At 50.0% G+C, this 19,116-nt stretch overlaps 1 protein-coding gene across 4 annotated transcripts in view; it reads right to left on the bottom strand.

Annotated features, from left to right (window-relative positions):
- Window positions 1–19,116, bottom strand: part of LOC144733918 (protein crumbs homolog 1-like) — a 92,877-nt gene that overhangs the window by 29,909 nt on the left and 43,852 nt on the right. For all 4 annotated transcript variants that reach the window (XR_013588458.1, XM_078615930.1, XM_078615929.1 and 1 more), the window contains exons 7-13: window positions 16,001–16,402; window positions 14,736–15,371; window positions 12,497–13,161; window positions 9,320–9,485; window positions 6,790–7,792; window positions 4,062–4,178; window positions 2,866–2,992 (exon numbers count right to left, since the gene is read on the bottom strand). Coding sequence is in view for 3 of the 4 variants with exons in the window: in XM_078615930.1 (XP_078472056.1) it covers window positions 2,866–2,992; window positions 4,062–4,178; window positions 6,790–7,792; window positions 9,320–9,485; window positions 12,497–13,161; window positions 14,736–15,371; window positions 16,001–16,402 (3,116 nt within the window). In the remaining variant the exon portion in view is untranslated. The remainder of the gene's footprint in view (window positions 1–2,865; window positions 2,993–4,061; window positions 4,179–6,789; window positions 7,793–9,319; window positions 9,486–12,496; window positions 13,162–14,735; window positions 15,372–16,000; window positions 16,403–19,116) is intronic.

Below are 19,116 nucleotides of genomic sequence, written 5' to 3'. Positions count from 1 at the left end.
GCCCAATTCGTAGACAATTGTGTAATGTTTTATGTAAAGATATGTACAAAGTGCTGGTGAAATAGTTTTGGAAATGAGATGTAAGATTATAAAAAAAAAACTCACAATTCTTACTTTTCTCTCTCTATCCAACACTGACATCGTGAATTGTAAGATTAAGAAACAGATTTTAGACATTTTTCCATAGCTTGATGTCGAAACATTCTCACCAATCCATGCACGTGTGCAGTTGTTTACGATACATTTAGATGGATGACGCAATGCTTACATGCCATGACTCACGCAAGAAGGCTGTGAGTTAACATCCAAAGTGCACGTGTGTATGTTGAACTTATTTCGCACCATACGTCGCCAACCGTGCTAATCGGAGGTGCGGGAGTGTGGGATTTATTCGCTTTGTCATCCCTCTGTGTTAAATAAAATCGGAGCCACTTATGAAGAAGGCGAACAGCGCTGTCTCTCACAGATACATTCACCCCCACCATGTGAACGTGGAATTCCCAGCTCTGGCAACGGATTTGTCAATAGGAGATTAGCGCCTCTCTCTCTCTCTATTGCTGTTTTGGGCAGGGGAGAGTTTTCCTTTGATCTTGAATTAAATTGTTTTAGGAATATCGAAGTGACCGGGTGGCTCAGGAGTCAGAGCACAAAGCCAGCACCGTTAAGAACCTGGGTTCGAATCCAGGCAGCCGCTCCGTGAGTAAACTGGGTCCTCCGGTGAAGTAAGTGAATGGTATCGGCCTAGTCTTGAATAATTGCACGATATATATAAATCATGTGAAAACATGTTTTATACTCAATTTGGCTAAACTCCAACTTTGAGATAGAAACACATCTGTTTGACGGACTGCCATGTGACAGTTGCAGAGCGCGTGTGGAAGTCAAACTCTAGCGTGTGTGGTTCGATAAAAGTCGTTTTAAGGAATCTCAGATCTCGGAATTAGTTCTGTGACATCTCCTTCCACATGGGGTGATGCACTGCTCTGTGTTTGTTCCAAATGTACGCTCCTCCTTCTCGTGTCGTGAAGCCGATAGAACAATTGTAATACAATTTGGAAAAAAACAAACATCAAAGTGCACCGTGTAATATGGAGCTTTGCATCGCACGTGAAAACGAATAGGGCCCAACAACGGATTAAGCGTGCGATTCCAAAGTTCCCACAAGGGATCACGTGAACGCAGAGCCAATCACCCATAATTCAGAATCATCCACCGAGCGGAGGGGCGGGGGAGGTGGGGGGGGGGGTTAGGGGCTGCAGCCTGGGGCCTCGGATTTTGATGGGGCCTCCCCAAAAATGCTTACTGCTATTATAATCGATAAAACGCGATTCTGTGGTACTGCCATAAATCCTCTGGGTGATTTGTTACGATTTGTACATCGTTTTTTAAAAACCAGAAGCGAAATAAATAGCCAGAGGAAATGAAAAATGTAGTGTTTGGCATTGAACACGAGCGGTGTAAAAATAGTACCGCGGGCGCTTTACTCGAGGAAGCTCTGGAGAGAGTATTTGGCCTACTCTTTCACGCTGGCCAGACATCCTGGAAGATGTGGAAGTAGCCACCCTTCACACCACCACCTGTCACATGCCGATCAACTGTGTGATTGTGCCCACTTAATAATCATGAGATTATTCTGGTAGGAATCTCCTGGTTACACCAGCCCACAGGGGATTATTGTGTCCGTCCGTCCGTCGTACAGGGGGGGGCTGGGTGGGGAGGGTGGGGCTGGGTGGGGAGGGTGGGGAGGGGCTGGGTGGGGAGGGTGGGGAGGGGCTGGGTGGGGAGGGTGGGGCTGGGTGGGGGGTGGGAGGGGTGGGGCTGGGTGGGGAGGGGCTGGTCACCCCGTGGTACCCTTATAAAACTCAACGTTTAACCTACTCACGCCGGCTTGTGCCTGCCCTCACAGTCGGGAATATTTGCGGAATACACCACGCCGCCGTTGACCCTGGCCATTGACCGAGCAACCCAACGTTCCTACCAGCTCCCTCCGCAGGAATGTGTTAAAGCGACCTTAAACAATCGTTCTCAGGGTTGCTGTGCATGGGAAGGCGGAAACAGTTTAACGTCAACACAAGGAAATGAAGAGGTGAGAAAGACGTTTGAAAGAGAGAGAGAGAGAATTCCATTTGAAACGTACACGTTTTTAGTCGATATTTGAAGATTTGTAGTCTGCCTCGTAAGCCGTGACCTTGAAGGGCAACGAGTTCCAGAGTTCAGGTGCAGCAATTGCAAAGGCAACAATCATCACCCCACGTGTGAAGCCTGGACCGTGGGACGGTGAGCAATGCACAATCTGAAGATCTTAGTGACCTTGATGGAATATATGGCTGAAGGAGGTCATAATTGTAGGGAGGAGCAAGTCCATTTATACTGCTGAGTGGAGAGATGTATGTATGTGCGTTGAAGGTATTTCGCACCGTACGTAGCCAACCGTGCTAATCGGAGGAGAGATGGGGAAGGCTGTGTCAACTGATCGAAGTGGTGACCTCTGGATTGCGAACGATAAGATCATGGTAGCATCCCAAAAAAAAACAGTACCAGGGAAAACAAAAATTAATATACACAGAGAGGGCTCCCTCAAAAGCATGACAGCCCCGTACGTACGTGCGTATGTATACATGATGAACTCTCACACCGTACGTAGTAAACCACGCTAATCGGAGGTGCGGGGGAAGGACAACAGACTAAACACAAAAAGCACTTCTAAAGAAACGAGTTTTCAATCTACATCTCAGCTAATCGAGCACCGGTTCATCCGAGCTCTACCGCGGGATTGTCCGTGTCCATGTGGATGATGAGGTAGGAGAGCAGCTGACACAGATTCTGCCACATGAGCATGGAGAAGAGGAAGGTGATGTCGCTTACGTCAACTTCGCAGCGCACTCCGGCGAAGTCCGCGTAGCATATGCACTCGAAGGCGCCCGCGTGGTCGATGCAATGGCCACCGTTCTCGCAAGGCCCCGACGCGCATTCGTCGATGTCCTCCTCGCAGCTGTGGGGGGAGTGGGGGGGTTCGTGTGGTCGGCAGTGCGGGCAGATGGAGAGACGGGGCACATGGACGGATAGACAAAGACGTGGACGGATGGACGGAGAGATGGATAAAAGGAGAGATGTAGAGATGGATGAACACGTGGGCAAAACATAGAGAGAAAGAGGCGGGCGGGCGGACGGACGGACAGACGGACGGACGAATGAATGGACACATTGACAGAGCAAGAAGTTGACGGATGAATAGATGGATACATGGACAGACAGATGGATGGATAAGAGGACAGATATGAAGGCAGACAGATGAACAATGTGGAAAAACATCGAAAGAAACTGGTGGATAGATAGACAGATGGATGGACAGACAGGCAGATATAGAGAGAGATAAATGGACATATATACAGATGGACAGACAACAGATGGTGGATAGATACAGATAAATGGTTCAACCAAGACATGGATAAATGGACACAGATAGATGGATTGATACATAGACAGGAAGACAGATAATGATTGTGAATATGAACAGACAAACAACCAGACAGAAACAAAGAACAATAAGGTAAGCAAACAGCCACACAAATAGTGCATTATTCACTTATCTCGACCTCTTTAGGAGTGGGTTAGTATACGTGTGCAAATGGACACACACACAAGTGATGAAATGAGAACTCCCGCGTTAATCAACGACGCTGATGTGATGTCAACAATTGGTGTATCATACGTAAACAAGGTCATATGTTAAGGCGAAGGTCAAGCCCTGAAATGTCTTGCTCACGCCACTGCGGACAGAAGGGCATCCACTCGAGGAAGCTCCGAAGGGCCCCTTTAAAAGAGGGTGTTTATATCTTGGTCTACAATTCCACACTGGCCAGATGCCTTCAATGAGGTTGGAGCATCCCACACTTCAACGCAAACAAGCCAGCGTCAGTAAAAAATAAAACGGGTGGACAGGACAATCCTTCCGGCAGTGGCGTGAGCAAAGCAACTGCAGAGCTGCGGCTTTTAACTTTTAGCGGGGCAAAGCGAAGGCGTCGTGTCGCGAGAGCGCGTGAGCCTGCGCTGGGCCGCACCTGTAGCCGCGGTAGCCGGGGAGGCAGTTGCACTTCCCTCCCATCTCCGTGTTGGTGCAGTTGGCTCCGTTCTCGCACGTGACGTTGGGGCCGCACATCACCGGTGGGAATCTCCACCTGCCCGACCACAGAGCCACCAGGCAGTCTCGTCAACACACGACATTCACTGCGGCCGTCTGGAACGCTCTTCCTTCCGATATTAGGAGGCCATTGGAGCTGTGTACTTTTAAATCTGGATTTGAAAGTTTTTTTAAACGGCTTTTGTGTTTGGTTTCTTGTCCTTCTCCCGCACCTCCAATTAGCATTGTTGGCTACGTACAGTGCGAAAGAAGTTCAACATACATAGATACATCCATCGAACAAAGACGGTCACCGCCATCTGGACCACTTTTCCACCCGATATTAGGAAGCCAATGGAGCTGTGCACTTTTAAATCTAGATTAAAAACGTATTTCTTTAAAAGCGCCTTTTGTGTTGAGTTTGTGGAAGGAGATATGACAGAAATAATGTAATGACGAGATTCCTTAAAGTAACATTTTTGTTATCCACGCACTTCGGGGTTCCACTTCCACGCACGCCTTGCTACTATCACACGGAAAGCCAAACTGATGTTGAAATTCTCAGAGATGGAATTTATTCTAATTAAGTGATTTTTTTTCATTCCTTTCTATTTTAAATGAACAAACTCTTTTTTATTTATGTGCAAAAATAAGGGATTGCAAGATTTCCAGGATCAGATCTCGTGATAAGGCTGACACGGCCAACAGATCGCTGGTGAATGGCACGGCTAAGTCCGGTTCGCCCACACAACCTATGAGCAAATATCGCTTGTCACTTAAGACTGCCGTGGCCAGGAATCAAACATATGTGATCTGGCTTTGCAGTGTAGCACACTAACGAGTGAGCCACTCACTTCTCAACAAACACACAGACAAATTATCTCCCCCGTATAGGCTTAACAGGCTGCTGGGGCAAGTTCCGTTAGCAAGCACCTATGAAGGCTTGCCAGCACTACACCAAGTCGCCTTTGTCTCCCCAGTGGCTATGTTTACGCATCGCATCAGGTACTGAGTTGAGGCTGAGTCGATTTAGGGGAGGACCGGGACTGGTTAAAATATTCGTCAATTATTGGTCATGAGCAGGAATTGAATTTGGGTTGCCGGGTTAATAGCGCAGCACGCTAACCACTACAACAACAACACCCGCCGTTCGCCGCTAAGTAACGTTGACGTCACCATGGCGCTTGTGCCAGGCTATGTGCACTTTAAGGCCACGTAAATTGCCGAACGCTCGCTGGCACAAAGTCATGAAACAGACCCAGGCGCTCCACACGCGTGCACACAACAGCGGGGACACGAGAACTCACGAGGTGGTTAAAGCCGCCGCCGCTGCGATGTCAGCGGCCGGTGTGAGCACCAGATTTCTTGAATGACGCGAGAGCAGGAGGAAGGAAACAGAAGAGTGAATGAAAGCGACGAAGGAAAGGCAACGATTTTGGCACAGAGGACCTCGGTGGTTATGGAAATGGTGAATTTGAAAAAGGCCGTGACATATTTTGATTGCTGTGGAAGCACATTGCATTGGGTGCTTCCTTAATTTCCTTTTAAAAAAATCCGTACTGGGTCTCTTTCTACAAATAAAAATAGGCTTATTTTTCTTCAAGAAAATAGTGAAATTTAGGTGGGACATCGTTTCTGTTCGTGAAAATCTTAGCCGTGGACAAAAGGTTTTTTTGGCAGTACTTCACTTGCGTCACTAAGGGTGATTTCACATTTAAAGTTTTCCCACGGAGACGTTTGTACAAGCCCACAGCGGATAGAAAAAAGAAGAGATGATCAGAATGTGGAATAACGAAGGTCAGAAAGATGATAAACTTAGCAGATTGAGCCAAGTTCAGACTGTCGACCAGAGAGTGACATCACAGGCACCAAATCCAGAACAGAAACTGAACATTGCGAAATGTTGCTGCGCCACATGTTATCAAACCTCACCCCCACCTCCACTTTTTAAGAGTTGTGAACAAGTGTTCCAGTTAGCACAGAACAACATTTCACATTGCCAAACGTAATGAACTTGGCTGGCAAAGTGCAGCAAAGGCACATTGGGCAACTCTTATGCGTTGTTATGAGATTTAAAACCACCAAACGCCAACAAACAAATAATAACTTTTTAAATGAACGGTGACTTAAAAAGTATTTATGTTAAGGTTCCAAATAAGCGCACCGTATTTTCCACGTTACAAGAAGGCAAAAAAACTACGTTTGTTGCTGTTATAAAACACGACATCGGGCAATTGGGAAATTAGGTAATAAAATATAAACTCACAGAATTTTATAGTGGCCACTTGGAATACGGTAACGTGGAAGTACCGGTGTGGTGGCAATAAAGTTGTTGACTCAACCCTGTGCCAATCGAGTAATTGCTATTTATCACAGAATGTTTCAACATTTAATCGTTTGACGGGAGCCATATCATTTTGTCCAGTGGCAGCACTGGCTCCAGAACGAGGAAGCTAAAAACCCATCTCTGGAGGTGTTTTCGGAACCATGAATTCATTAATTTGACGCGCAACGATGAATGACCATGCGGCGCATGTAACTGGATTGATTGATGTGTGACAGCACGAGGCTGTCGTCTGTCTGTCTGTCCATCCATCTCTCCGTGTGTCTGACCCTTTGTCTGTCTATCTGTCCATGTGTCCGCCCGCCCGCCTATTGCGTGCACTCACTCGCAGTAGGTGCCCGTGAAGCCCAGCGGGCACGCGCACACGAAAGCTCCGATGCCGTCCACGCACGTCGCGCCGTTGACGCAGAGCCTCGCGCCCCCCTCCCTGCACTCGTCCCGCTCGCGCTCGCAATTCTCCCCCTCGTAGGCGGGGAGGCACTCGCACGCGTAGGCCCCCGGCAGGTCCCGGCACGTGGCCCCGTTGGCGCACGGCCGCGACGCGCACTCGTCCACCTCCACCTCGCACGTGTCGCCGCGCCAGCCCGGCGCGCACTCGCAGTGGAAAAAGTCGAACCCGTCCACGCACGTCGCCCCGTGGACGCAGGGCGTCGCGGCGCACACGTCATTGCCGACGCAGCCCCGCGCCGGCGGGCGGGCGCGCCCGTCTCGGTCGGCCAGCTCGAACCGCTCGGGCTGTGGCCGCCGCAGCCGCAGCTCCGAGTCGGGGAGAAACGGGAGGTGCAGCCCGCCGATCTCCGCGTGCCCCACGCAGCCCCGGAAGCGGCCGGCCCGTCCCCCGCCGGCGCCGCCGTCTTCGTTCTGCGCGAGCGGGGCCCCCCCGACGCGCACCGCCGCGCCGTCCCTCCGCAGGAAGTTGAGGCTGCCCGCCACGCTCCGGCTGATGGCGATGCTGCCGCCCTCGCCGCCGTTGTTCGCCGGCGGCGGCGCCTTGTCCACCGTCATGATCCAGCGCGAGAAGCGTGCGCCCGGGTCGCTCATGGACAGCACGATGCTGTGCCAGTGACCGTCGGTCACGGCGGTGGCGCCCACCGTCTCGGCAACGCGGTCGCCGCTGCGCAGCCAGAAGCGCGGCACGGAGCCGGCGATGTGGAGTCGCATGGCGTCGGGCGGGCTGGAGGCCTGCAGCAGCGCGGCGTTGGCGGTGCGCGTGCGCACGTACAGCGTGACGTTGGTGAGGTCGTGCAGCGGGCCGTTGCTGCTGCCGCCGTCGCTCGTGTAGCTGAGCTCGATGACGGTCGCCGGGCCGAACGTCGCGTTGCTGATGCCTGTGGTGGCCGGCGGACGAGAGAGAAAGAGAGCGACGCGGTGTTAGGTGGGCTCAAGCACCGAAGCCACGGTGTGGCACTGTGGTTCGACAGCACGGCCGACGGTCGGAGGCTTCGTGAGTTTGTGTCCGGTTGTGTGTCGGCTCGGTTAGTCGTCCCTCCAGCGTCTATTACATCACTGCTGTGGCTTCAGGTTGCGAGATTAATTTTCGTACTTGAGCCGCCATCCGGGTTGGCTACATACGGTGGGAAATAAATTCAACATACATACATGCAATCGCTGTCATCAGGGGTTGTGCTATGGATAGACTGGCTCTCGCTATGAGAATGTGGAGTTTCCAACACTAGTTCAGGGCAACCGAGTTAACTGAGCAACACCCATTTTAGAGCTTTTTAAAAAATGAAAAATAATATTACGGATTGTATTTTTGCTCGTTATCATGTGGCTCGAGGGCAGTGCAGAAAAACCTACGCTGTACTGTACTTCTGTGTGTCCATATCAGTGCAGCCTGTATTGACTAATTTGCACCGAATCTTGTGGATTGGCAAAGGGCTGTCACAGGAACATTATCACCACCGCCGTGAAGCCAGTGGCTCAAGAAGCCGCTGGAAGAAGATGTACGCATGTTGAACTTGTTTCACACCATAGGTAGCCAACCGTGCTAATTGGAGGTGCGGGAGAAGGACAACAAACTAAACACAAAAATCAGTTTTAAAGAATTTAGTTTTTTTCCATCTTGATGCAAAAATGCACAGCTCCAGTGGCTTCCTAATATCGGAAGGAAGAAAGTTCCAGACGGCCGCAGAAGCGCACCTGAAAATGTGCGATGCAGTAACCATCTTTGTTCCATAGATATACGGTCATACCTCGGTATACGACCGCTTTGGAATACGTCGAATTTGATATACATCGTGTTTTGACGAGAAAAACATGTCTTGGGATACGACGTCTTGCTTGGGATACGAGGCACTTGCTAGAACTTGTATGGGTCATGATGAGTCACCGCGTACCCGCGTAGACATCGCTCATGACTGAAACAAAGCGCCGCTCCTCAGTCTGCCTGTACGGTAGATGTCATTCAGTGCACAACCCTTGCTATAACTCTCTGTGAATTTTCACGTGTTTTTTTAATTTTAACGTGATTTTTTTGCGAATTCATTCAACTCCTCTCAGCAAGGTAAAGTGATGTTACATTTTTGTTTTATTTCAATTTATTTTTACTTATTTATGCATCTATTTAAATTTACGTATGCATTTTAGTAATAAGTAGTGTCTAAATTATTTGATACAACCCCATTAATGTATAATATGCCATATAAAATATAATTTCTCATACTCTGGAACGGATTATTTCCTTTCCCTTTATTTCTTATGGGAAAAATTCGTTTGGTACACGTCATTTTCGGTATAAGTCCTACCTTCTGGAACGAATTAACGACGTATACCGAGATACCACTGTAGATAAAGATAGAGGAGCGGTGGGGGGATTGGGGAGGAATGGGGGGGGGGGGGTGGCGATGCCTCACATTCAAAACCGTTGTGCACATCGTGGCAGAGGCTGGAGGCCGGGCAGGGCGACAGGGCGCACCACAGCGGCCGCTCGCACGACTTCCCCGCGTAGTCGTGCGGACACTCGCACGTGAAGTCATTCCACGTCACGGTGCACGTGCCATCGTGCATGCACGGGGAGGACTGCGGTGAACGGGAGAGGGAGAGGGGGAAACACAACGGACGGATCGATCGCTCGTACGGATGCAGCACACCCGCGAGGCGTTGCTAGATGTCATCCCGAGCGTCTGTTAAGGCCAAAAAAAAGGAAAACGCGCAGGGCGAGAAGGAGGATTCTGTGTCGGTGTTGGTTTGCAAGCGAGCACGGCGCATGGGGGGGGCGGGGGTGTTGTGGCCAGCACCGGAACCTAAATAAACAAACAAAAATCCACCAGGCACAGATTCAGAACTGTCAAAATAACGCAAAACAATTATGAAAACTGTGTATTGTCGTGTAGAGCACTGATACACGTGAGGATCTCATCTGTCAAGAAAGATGGAAGGCAAATGAAATGTAGTGGGTTTACATCTTGACTTTCGTCCACTTGACTTTCGTCGCTTTGCTCTTTCGGCCGTTTTCAATTATCACCACAAAATTCCTCTTTCGTCCGATTTCATCCCCAAACCTTCCACGACCGTTCGCGCCACGCGCCGTCTTTTTAGTTCAGTCTTTGAATAGAACCCGTTCAGTGAGCATCTGTTATATTTGTGTTTATTCACATAGTATTAATACTGTACTTATTTCTGTGATTATACTGTCAACGATTCATAGTTGTTTTTGTGATAAAAGTAATACTACAGTGTTCATAGTTATTTTCGTGATTATAAAACACGTGTACAGTATTCATACTGTGCTTATTTTTGTGATTACTGTTAAATACTTATTTTTGTGCTTTCATATATTCATATGGGTCCTAAGTGTGGTAATAGTAAAGCTAAAATAACCCATGAGGTTCTCAATTTGCAAGAAGAGTTTGACCTAGTCAAACTTAATGGGCAAGGCATATCCCATGCTGATATAAGTCGCAAGCTAGGCGTATCTCGCACAACAGTTAGTACAAATCTTAAGAATAAATCTGAAGTGTTATATAGTTACCGTAGTTATTTGCACGTACGTTTTTTATATTTACTGTAGTTATTTGCATGCACGTTTTTCGCCGGCCAAAATAAATTCGCAAGGCTTTGACATTCGTCCATTTTACACGCTATCATTTAACTCACTCTGTCTGTTGTTGTTGTATCCTCAAATCCTGTAACTCAATTTTAACCCACTTCCCAATGTGGTATCGACTGATAACTTGGAATATTTAAGCCATACTGATGACAATACTATATTCTATCATAAAAATACATATTTTTTTATGTTATGTTTTGACTTGGGTCTAATTCTCCACGGTAAACTGACGTTGGCTGTAATTGGCCATAGTCCCTTACGTTATGGCAAGCTTCAGGGCCACTTCCTGGAGTCGTGGAGGTCTTCCATTACTAGTACATTTCTATAAAGCGTGTTTAAAAAAAGTTGTTTTAAATATTACTTATTTATTTGACATTCGTCCATGCTCTGGTCCCTAACCAGACGAAAGTGTGAGGTCTTCCTGTAGCACGTTGTGTTTACGTCACACAACCTTACTAATTGGCTGTGTCGGGGTGGTGGTGGTTTAACGACATGTTCACATTTACGCGATCTACACCCAAAAAAATGAAATCTTTATTATGAAAAGTAGATTCTAGATTTGAAGCTTTCGTGACTGCAAGGATTCATACTCTTAGGTTGTTTTCGGTAAAGTCACGTAGGTAAAAAAATAGAATTAAAATGAATAAAAGTAATAATAGAAATAAAAATAATAATTTCTATTATTACTTTTATTAATTTTAATATTGTTTTTTTACCTACGTGACTTTTCCGAAAAAACCTAAGAGTATGAAAAGTAGAGTTTGTCCAAGAAGCAGGAAGAAGCTAAGCCACAGGCCTGGACTCACGCATTACTGGGCTCTGGCCAGCGCTCCACTCGATCAACCTTCACAGTAGAAGCCGGGATATGAGCACATCTTGGATATAAGCACAGCTGGCCTCACTCCAAGGGGTGTGCTTTAATCCAGATTCCACGATACAAAACTAGACGGCAGCCCGTATTAGACACCGGGTGACACTTCCCTATTAGCTGCGTCCGACCAGTCGGCCAGATGGCACTGTGGGTTGTAGCATCTGACTGACGATAGGAAGGTTTCAAGGTTAAATCTAAGCTCAACTGAGCCTCTTATCCCTCCAGCGTCAATTATACGAGGAGCACGTTGTGTGAAGTCAACGGTGGCCATCGTATGGAGAACCTGGCTCCTGCCACGGGAATATGGAGGGGGGGATCCCGACTCCAGAGTTGACTCCGTCGCCGCAACTGTGGTGGACGCCGCAGCTGCCGAGCGATAATCTCATCCCCTCCGGCGGTGTTTGTTCGTCAGCTGATTTTCCGCACGAAGCTCCCGGCCCACGGAGCCAAACGTGGGACATCGCGCCACAACGATGCGTGGTACAACCCCCAAAGAGACACCTGTGGAGTTCCACAAACGCGCTCACGTGGCGTTACCCTAAAGACGGCGGCACGAGTAATCGTCGCCGAAGCCTTTGCCACCTTTATTCGCAATCACTCTGTTTCTCCTTTTCCCGCTCTCGTCTTATTCCAGGAAGCTGCTCTCATCGGCACCTCTTGAGTTGTGGTGTCCCTGCGCTCCTGCGCGTATACCTTTGGGGAGTGGGAGTGCAGCGGTTAGCGCGCTGCTACGCTACGGACCTGACGACGCGAGTTCAATTCCCGCTCACGGCCACCGCACGTGACGAATAATCTTGACCGGTCCCGTGCTTCTCCTAGGTTTACTCAGCCGCAAATGAGTACCTGACGTGCTGTGTAAACGTCGCCACTGGGGAGACAGGCGGCCGGGCGTGCTGCTGCCCGCCAACCCCGTCGTGTGCCGTGCCCGCCTTCGTGGGTGCTCACAAACAGCACTTGCCCCAAAAGTCCATTGAGGCGATACGGGTGGGATCTTTGTCTTACATCTGTTAAGGGGAATCGCCCAGCGGTTAATGCGGCGCAGTCCGAACCTAACGAGCCAAGCGTGCAACCGCGAAATAAAAAAAAACCCTCATGCGTTCGTGATCTCACCCGGCACGCGTCGTCGCTGCCGCAGCCGTACCACACGTTGTGCAGCGTCGCGTTGCCCCGGGACGCCGACATCGCTTCCCGGCCCTCGACCTCCAGCGGGAAAAACTCGAGCGTGAGCCCGTTGACGCGCACGTCCTGCAGGCAGCCCTTGAACTGTCCGGGAGCGCCGGGGAAAGCGGCGTCGGCGGGCAGCCCCCCGACGAAAACCCGGTCGCCCGCCGACAGCGACACGGGCGTCAGGTCGCCCACCGCCACCGTCTCCCCCGAGATGGCGATCGTGGTGCGCCCGAGCGGAGAGACGCGGACCTCGACGAGGCGCCACTCGCCGTCGCCCAGGTCCGGCATGGCGCCGGACGAGGCGGTGGTGCTGGTGCTGGTGGTCGCCGTGGTGCTGAGCTTGCGGCGGCTGTCGGTGCGCACGCTCACGAGCCCGGCCTCGAGCCACACGCTCGCGGAGAGCGCGGACGACGGGGACGAGGAGTTGCGCAGCGCGAGGAGGAGGCCGTCGGGCCGGCGCGTGCGCACAAACGCGGAGATGACGACGGACGACGAGGAGGTGGGCGAGGAGGAGGAGGATGCATTGGCGTCGCCGCCGACGAGGTTGTTCAGCTCGAACTGCGCGTAGCTGTTCACGCCCTCGTGGGAGAAGGTCGCCATCTCGTACTCTGTGCGCGCGCGGGAGAAGACGAAGGAAGCGAAACGCGAGGGGTTTAAGGCCCTCGAGCGCGAAGGGAGTGGAGCGTGCTGTGACTTGCAGCGCGATGGTTGAGCACGGTGGGGGGCCGAGAGGAGACGGTCATCGCCTGGTCGATCGACTCCTCAACACGGGCGCAGGAATCAACGGGGAGCGTTACGGAACCGGCGACCGTGGTCGTCGCGCATCCGATACACTCCAGCGGGTGCCTGGAGTGTGCCGGGTGCCAGATCATCGATGGACCCGACTGCTTTACATTGAATTCTGTCAATTACAGTGAGGCGGGAAACTGGGTGCTCCACACCCGATGTGCTTTGTATAGCAGTAGCAGTGGGAAGCTCAGTGGTAGGATGAGCAGCTCGCAACCGAAAGGCTGCGAGTTAAAATGCTAATAGGGGGGTTGACTCATTCCATCATCCCTGTGGGGTCAATAAAATGCATACATAGCAGGCGTGACCAAAAAGATCTCCAAAATTCTAAACAAACATAAGACCCAGGTCCAATTCAGTACAGTACATAAAATCCGTGATCTAATCCCATCTGTGAAAAATGTCATTCCTGACTTGCAATACCCTGGAGTCTATAAACTAAGTTGCATCTGTGGTGATTGTTACATTGGGGAAACGAAAGGTCATGTCTCTGATCGGGTCCGCGAGCACAAGTCAGATCTGAAACACGGCAAAACTGATTCTTCCACCATTGCTGATCATGATATTGTCTTTTCCGAGACCAAGGTGCCCTGCAAACCTTCTGGCTACCATCAAAGGTTTGTGCATGAAGCCATCCAGATATACAAACATAGACATAACTTCAACCGTGATGATGGGTACAAATTGAGCAATCATTGGAAAGATGTTATTAACCATGTAAAAAAAAGATTTAACTACGCATATTTGTACCATCTTATTTGACAGGTACTAGTCTATTTTACCGAGTTGTTGACATCCACCGCGTTTAACAGTGCTGCTATTGTTTGGTTTTGGAAGCCAACATCGGCCGTAATCCCTGTGGAGGTGCTTCACTTGGACCTCCCCTTCTAGCCCCCCCCACCCTCCTAGTCCTTGACTGCCACATTTAGATAAGCTCCTCCCCCCTCCCTTTAACCAGTATTTAAGATCTTGTCTCTTGGATTTCTCTTCACTTGATACAGTAAATTTAGCTGTGACGGTCCCACCTGAAGACGGAGACTTGTGTTGCCTCCGAAACGTCGTGATTTAATTTAGGACATTTTCATTTATTAGTATTTTTACCTACGTGACTTTACCGAAAAAACCTAAGAGAAAAAATACTAAATAGTTTAATAGTTCACACATATATATACACAATGAATGTACAGCGTTGTGGGATGCACTTCGCACGAACGACGCTGCACAAAATGAAATAATAATTAATTATTATTAAAATAAAACATCCTTTGCAAATGGCAAAAAGGGTTGCTTATTCTAGTCGGGGTTGGAACGTTCCGTTTCAGAGCGGCCGTGAGGTCACCGGAAGTCTATGATTAACATCACAACAACACTGGGATCACCGTGAACGCTCGCTCACCTTCTGAGCAGGTGGGGCCCGTGTACGGCGAGCGGCAATCGCAGGCAAAGTGCGTCCACAGGTCGCGGCACTGCCCGCGGCCCCCGCACGGGTCCGGTGAGCACTGGCGTGCCTCGGGGCAGTCCTCCGTGGTGGCCACCGCCGAGCCGGCGGGCATCAGGCCGGGCACCAGCTGGCGCGAGTTCAAGTGCACGTCCTGCATGCAGCCGGTGAAGTTGGGCGGCACGCTCCCCGCCGGCGTTGCCTCGCCCCACGCCAGGCCGCCGATGTGCACGTCGGACAGCAGGCTGGCCACGTCGGCGGTGCCCGGCTCGATCGGCCGGTGCTGTTCGCATCTCCCCACGGGGCAACCCTGGCCCACCACGCTCATGGAGAGGTGGTCTATGGCGGCCACCCACAGCTGCCACCACGTGCCGTCTGCGACCGCCTCCTCAATGTGGAGCGACGCCGTCACGGTGCCCCAGTTGAACAGGGAGGCGTGCACGGAGCCTCCGCGCAGCTCCACCAGCAGGAGGCTGCCCGAGTTGCCCAGGTGGGCGATCATCATGTCCGGCAGGGTGGTGCGGAAACGCAGGGACAGCGTGACCCCGGAGGTGGAGGTGTAGACGCCCGTGAAATTCAGCGCCTCGATGTCGTCTGAATGTTCGAGTGACGACATGGATTTGGACATTTTAGGGGATGCGTAAAATGATTCAAAGCGCCGTAACTGGGATTTCATCTCGATTATTCTATTCCAACGGATCTGCAGCAGGCTAGGTAAAGGGACCACCTCAGAATTGCAATGTTTATTCATCCAGCGAAAGTCAGTGGCGAGAACCGGTCCTATGCACCCCCTCCACAAACCACACGGCAGAAGGGAGGCCCTCATCTAGCAGTGGATTGACAACAGGGCCACAACACCCTTTGTATGTATGTTGAACTTCTTTCGCACCGTACGTCGCCAACCGCGCTAATTTGGAGGTGCAGGTTGGTGAGGTGGAAGGACAACAAACTAAACACAAAAAGCGGTTCTAAAGAAATGAGTTTTCAATTTAGATATAAAAGCTCCAATGGCTTCCTATTATTGGAAAAGCCTTCCAGACGGCCGCAGAAGCACATCTGAAAACGCGGCGCGATGTGGTGAACATCTTTGTTTGACGGCTAGCCAGGATAACTGGAGTTCGCGTGACATTAGTGAGAGACACTTTGTGTGTGTAATGACCGCGAACTCACCACCTATTCGTTCGGTAACCTGGAAAGCAAACGCAGCCCCCCGGCCATCTCACCTGCCGGCTGGATGGAGAGCGTGACGAAGCCGCTGCCGTTGAAGCCGATCGTCGTGGAGATGGCGCAGTCGTCGCCCGTGAAACCTTGCCCGCAGAGGCACACGTGGCCGTGCGCGCCTCCTTCAAGCGTCGGCACGCACGTCGCCCCGTTCCGGCACGCCTGCCCGCCGCCGCCGCCCAGGCACCCGGTGAGGGGCGTCTCGCAGAGCGTGCCGGCAAACGCGAGGCCCGGAGCCGGCGTGGTCGTCCACCGCCCGGCGTCCGGGTCTGAGCCGGAGTAGGAGTCGAAGTGGTCGGCGTCGGGGCAGAGGCAGCGGAATCCGTTGATCTGGTCCACGCAGGTCCCGCCGTTGAGGCAGGGGCTCGAGAGGCATTCGTCGACGTCCTCCCGGCAAAGGCTCCCTGGGGGCGATCGTCAACGGTGACGGGCCAGCGAGAGCGTCACGCCAACCCCCGCGTGCGTGGGCGACGCAGGCTTCAATTCGAAGGCAAAAGCCCAGTGCCCCTCTCGAGGGCGTTCTGTATTTCACGCTGCTTCAGACATGGGTGTGCCCACACTTTACCCCTCCCGGCACGCGACCTGCCGATAGATCAACTGTGGTGCACACAATTACACTGTTGGGTGGACAGAGGCGGACGGGCGGTGAGGGGGGATTTAAGAAGTTTGACCCATTGTTTCAACTGCCGCCCTGGGAGACCGAAATGGCAACCTCGGGATTGCAAGTTCAGTGTGCGAATCTTGGCACAGCAGCAGCATCTCCATTGTGTGTGTGTGTATTCGTGTACCTATTCCTCTACCGCAGTGATTCTCAAACTTTGTTCTTCCACGGACCGCTCAGCCGATGCAAACATTTCCAGCAGACCATTCAGCCCCCACACCCCTGGTGACAAAACGCATTCACCTCTCTCGCTAAATATCACTCCTACTAAATTACTTATATTAGTTCAAGATAAAAAAAAATATTAACATAGCATTACGTTTTTTTTTTAAGTAGTTTGTCTAATTTCATTTGTAAATTAGCATTACGTTTTTTTAAGTAGTTTGTCTAATTTCATTTGTAAATTAAATATAAGTTAAATATGAATTAACGTCCCAAAACAAATGATATAAAACATCATGATTTCCGGATCAACCTGCGCTTTTCCATCACAGCCACCGCGGACCACCTGGAGGAGCGTCGTGGACAACCTGGTGGTTTCCCGAGGACCTATGGTGGTCCCGGGGACCTGGTGGTACCGAGGGCTTCCTGGTGGTGCCATGAACCACCTGGTGGTACCGGAGACCACTTGGTGGTGCCATGAACCACCTGGTAATACTGGAGACCACCTGGTAGAACCGGGGGCCTCCTGGTGGTAGCGGGGACCATGCTCTGACAACCACTGCTCTAGCGCAATCAGCACTGGGAACTCCCGATCTCCACTGATTGTCTTGAGCCAGCAGTGTACAATCCCAATGATCATAGCAAAAGACCAGTATTTAGATCGTACAATATAAAGTGTTACTTATTTACTTATTCCAGAGGAATGATGGCTTAAGGTATCCAATAAACCAGGATTTTTACTTGAAACCTTCTGATTTTGGGTGAGCCAATTTTACTTTTTTTATTTAGTTTTTTTTCCACCCCCAATGTTATTCCGATTGTGCAATTGACGTAATGTCAGAACTCCCGCAGGAGTGTGTATCACCTAGTGTTAAAAAACGGTCCATGGAAGATGACTTCAGAGAACTACTTCTGAGATCCCTTCAATTAACCTCACTATCCTCATGCTAGGTGGAAGTGCATTTTTAAAATACACTTTTCTCATACAGAGTTGTTAATTGCATGGCAGTGAAAGCAATATTTGTATCGTTAGAGCTATAATTTAGCCAACTCATGTGAAATACATAATTTATCGTGATTTTTTAAATCTACAATCATTGGCACCTGGAGTGGGCCCATCCAATCGATCCAATTGGGAGCCCAGTTTAATAATGGGAGGCTGAAGAAATTCGATTCAAAGCTATGCGCTTGAACTCTGACCAATGTATGTATGTATGTTGAAGTTCTTTCACACCATGTGAACCTTATGGCGGGACCCCGGGGTCCCATAAGCACCCGGCTCTCGCATAAACATGAAATTATAATGTAAACAAAAACTTTGCTCTTTTTTACCAATGGGTTTGAAGGATGGTGGCAAGTGTTGTCTTGTTAAACTATGCCTTTAAAACTGAAAACGACTTACCTGCAGTACCTTTATTTAAATACACTATCGAAAAAATAATTGACACCCCTCTGTCAATCATCGTGTTTCTCAGTGTGGATTTGTGAACACACTTTGTAAACAGTAAATAAAATTGTACGCGTTTGCAATGCGCTGTTCATATTGTAACAAGCGCTTATACCAATGTTACTCCACTAAGTAGTGGGTCGCCGCTCCTCTTATCCGCATTGATACGAGCAGTATGTGGGGACTATGGCTTAACCACAGAAAAAAAACTATCTGCACAGATGCATACGGACAAGATAAGTATTATCAAACAGGAGGAATTAACGGTACAACGCATCTAATCTTGATTTGAAGCTTTCGTGACTGCAGGAATCCATACTCTTTGGTTCTTTCGGTAAAGTCACGTAGGTATAAAATAAAATAGATCACGACGTTTCGGGCGCAACACAAGTGTACGTCATCAGGTGGGAAAGCATGGTCTGTTGCTGATGCAGACTGTTTAAAAAGGTCTGTTTTTAAAGGTCTGCATCAGCAGCAGACCATGCTTTCCCACCTGATGATGGACGCTTGTGTTGCGCCCGAAATGTCGTGATCTATTTTATTTTATAACTACGTGACTTTACCGAAATAACCAAAGAGTACGCACCTCATCTGTTAACTATCTGCAAGTAATGGGATTGTCATCGATTGATCCTGGCTGCAGACATTGGTAGGTCACACATAATAATGACGATAAGAGGGCAGTTTCACTGTATTATGCATACCGTTATGACAAATAAAGGACTTAAGTTGTGTACGCAGTTCGAGCAGCTTTGGATAAGACTTATGATCCTGCCCATACCCGAGCATGGAGTGCATTCGCTTGTTCAGCTCTTCTGCGCATTTGTCCTCGCTGTTGCGCTTGGACA

The sequence above is a fragment of the Lampetra planeri genome, chromosome 49 (assembly GCF_965212315.1).
Source record: "Lampetra planeri chromosome 49, kcLamPlan1.2.h2, whole genome shotgun sequence".
In the NCBI taxonomy this organism is placed as follows: domain Eukaryota; kingdom Metazoa; phylum Chordata; class Hyperoartia; order Petromyzontiformes; family Petromyzontidae; genus Lampetra; species Lampetra planeri.
This window is presented reverse-complemented; position numbering and strand designations above follow the sequence as displayed.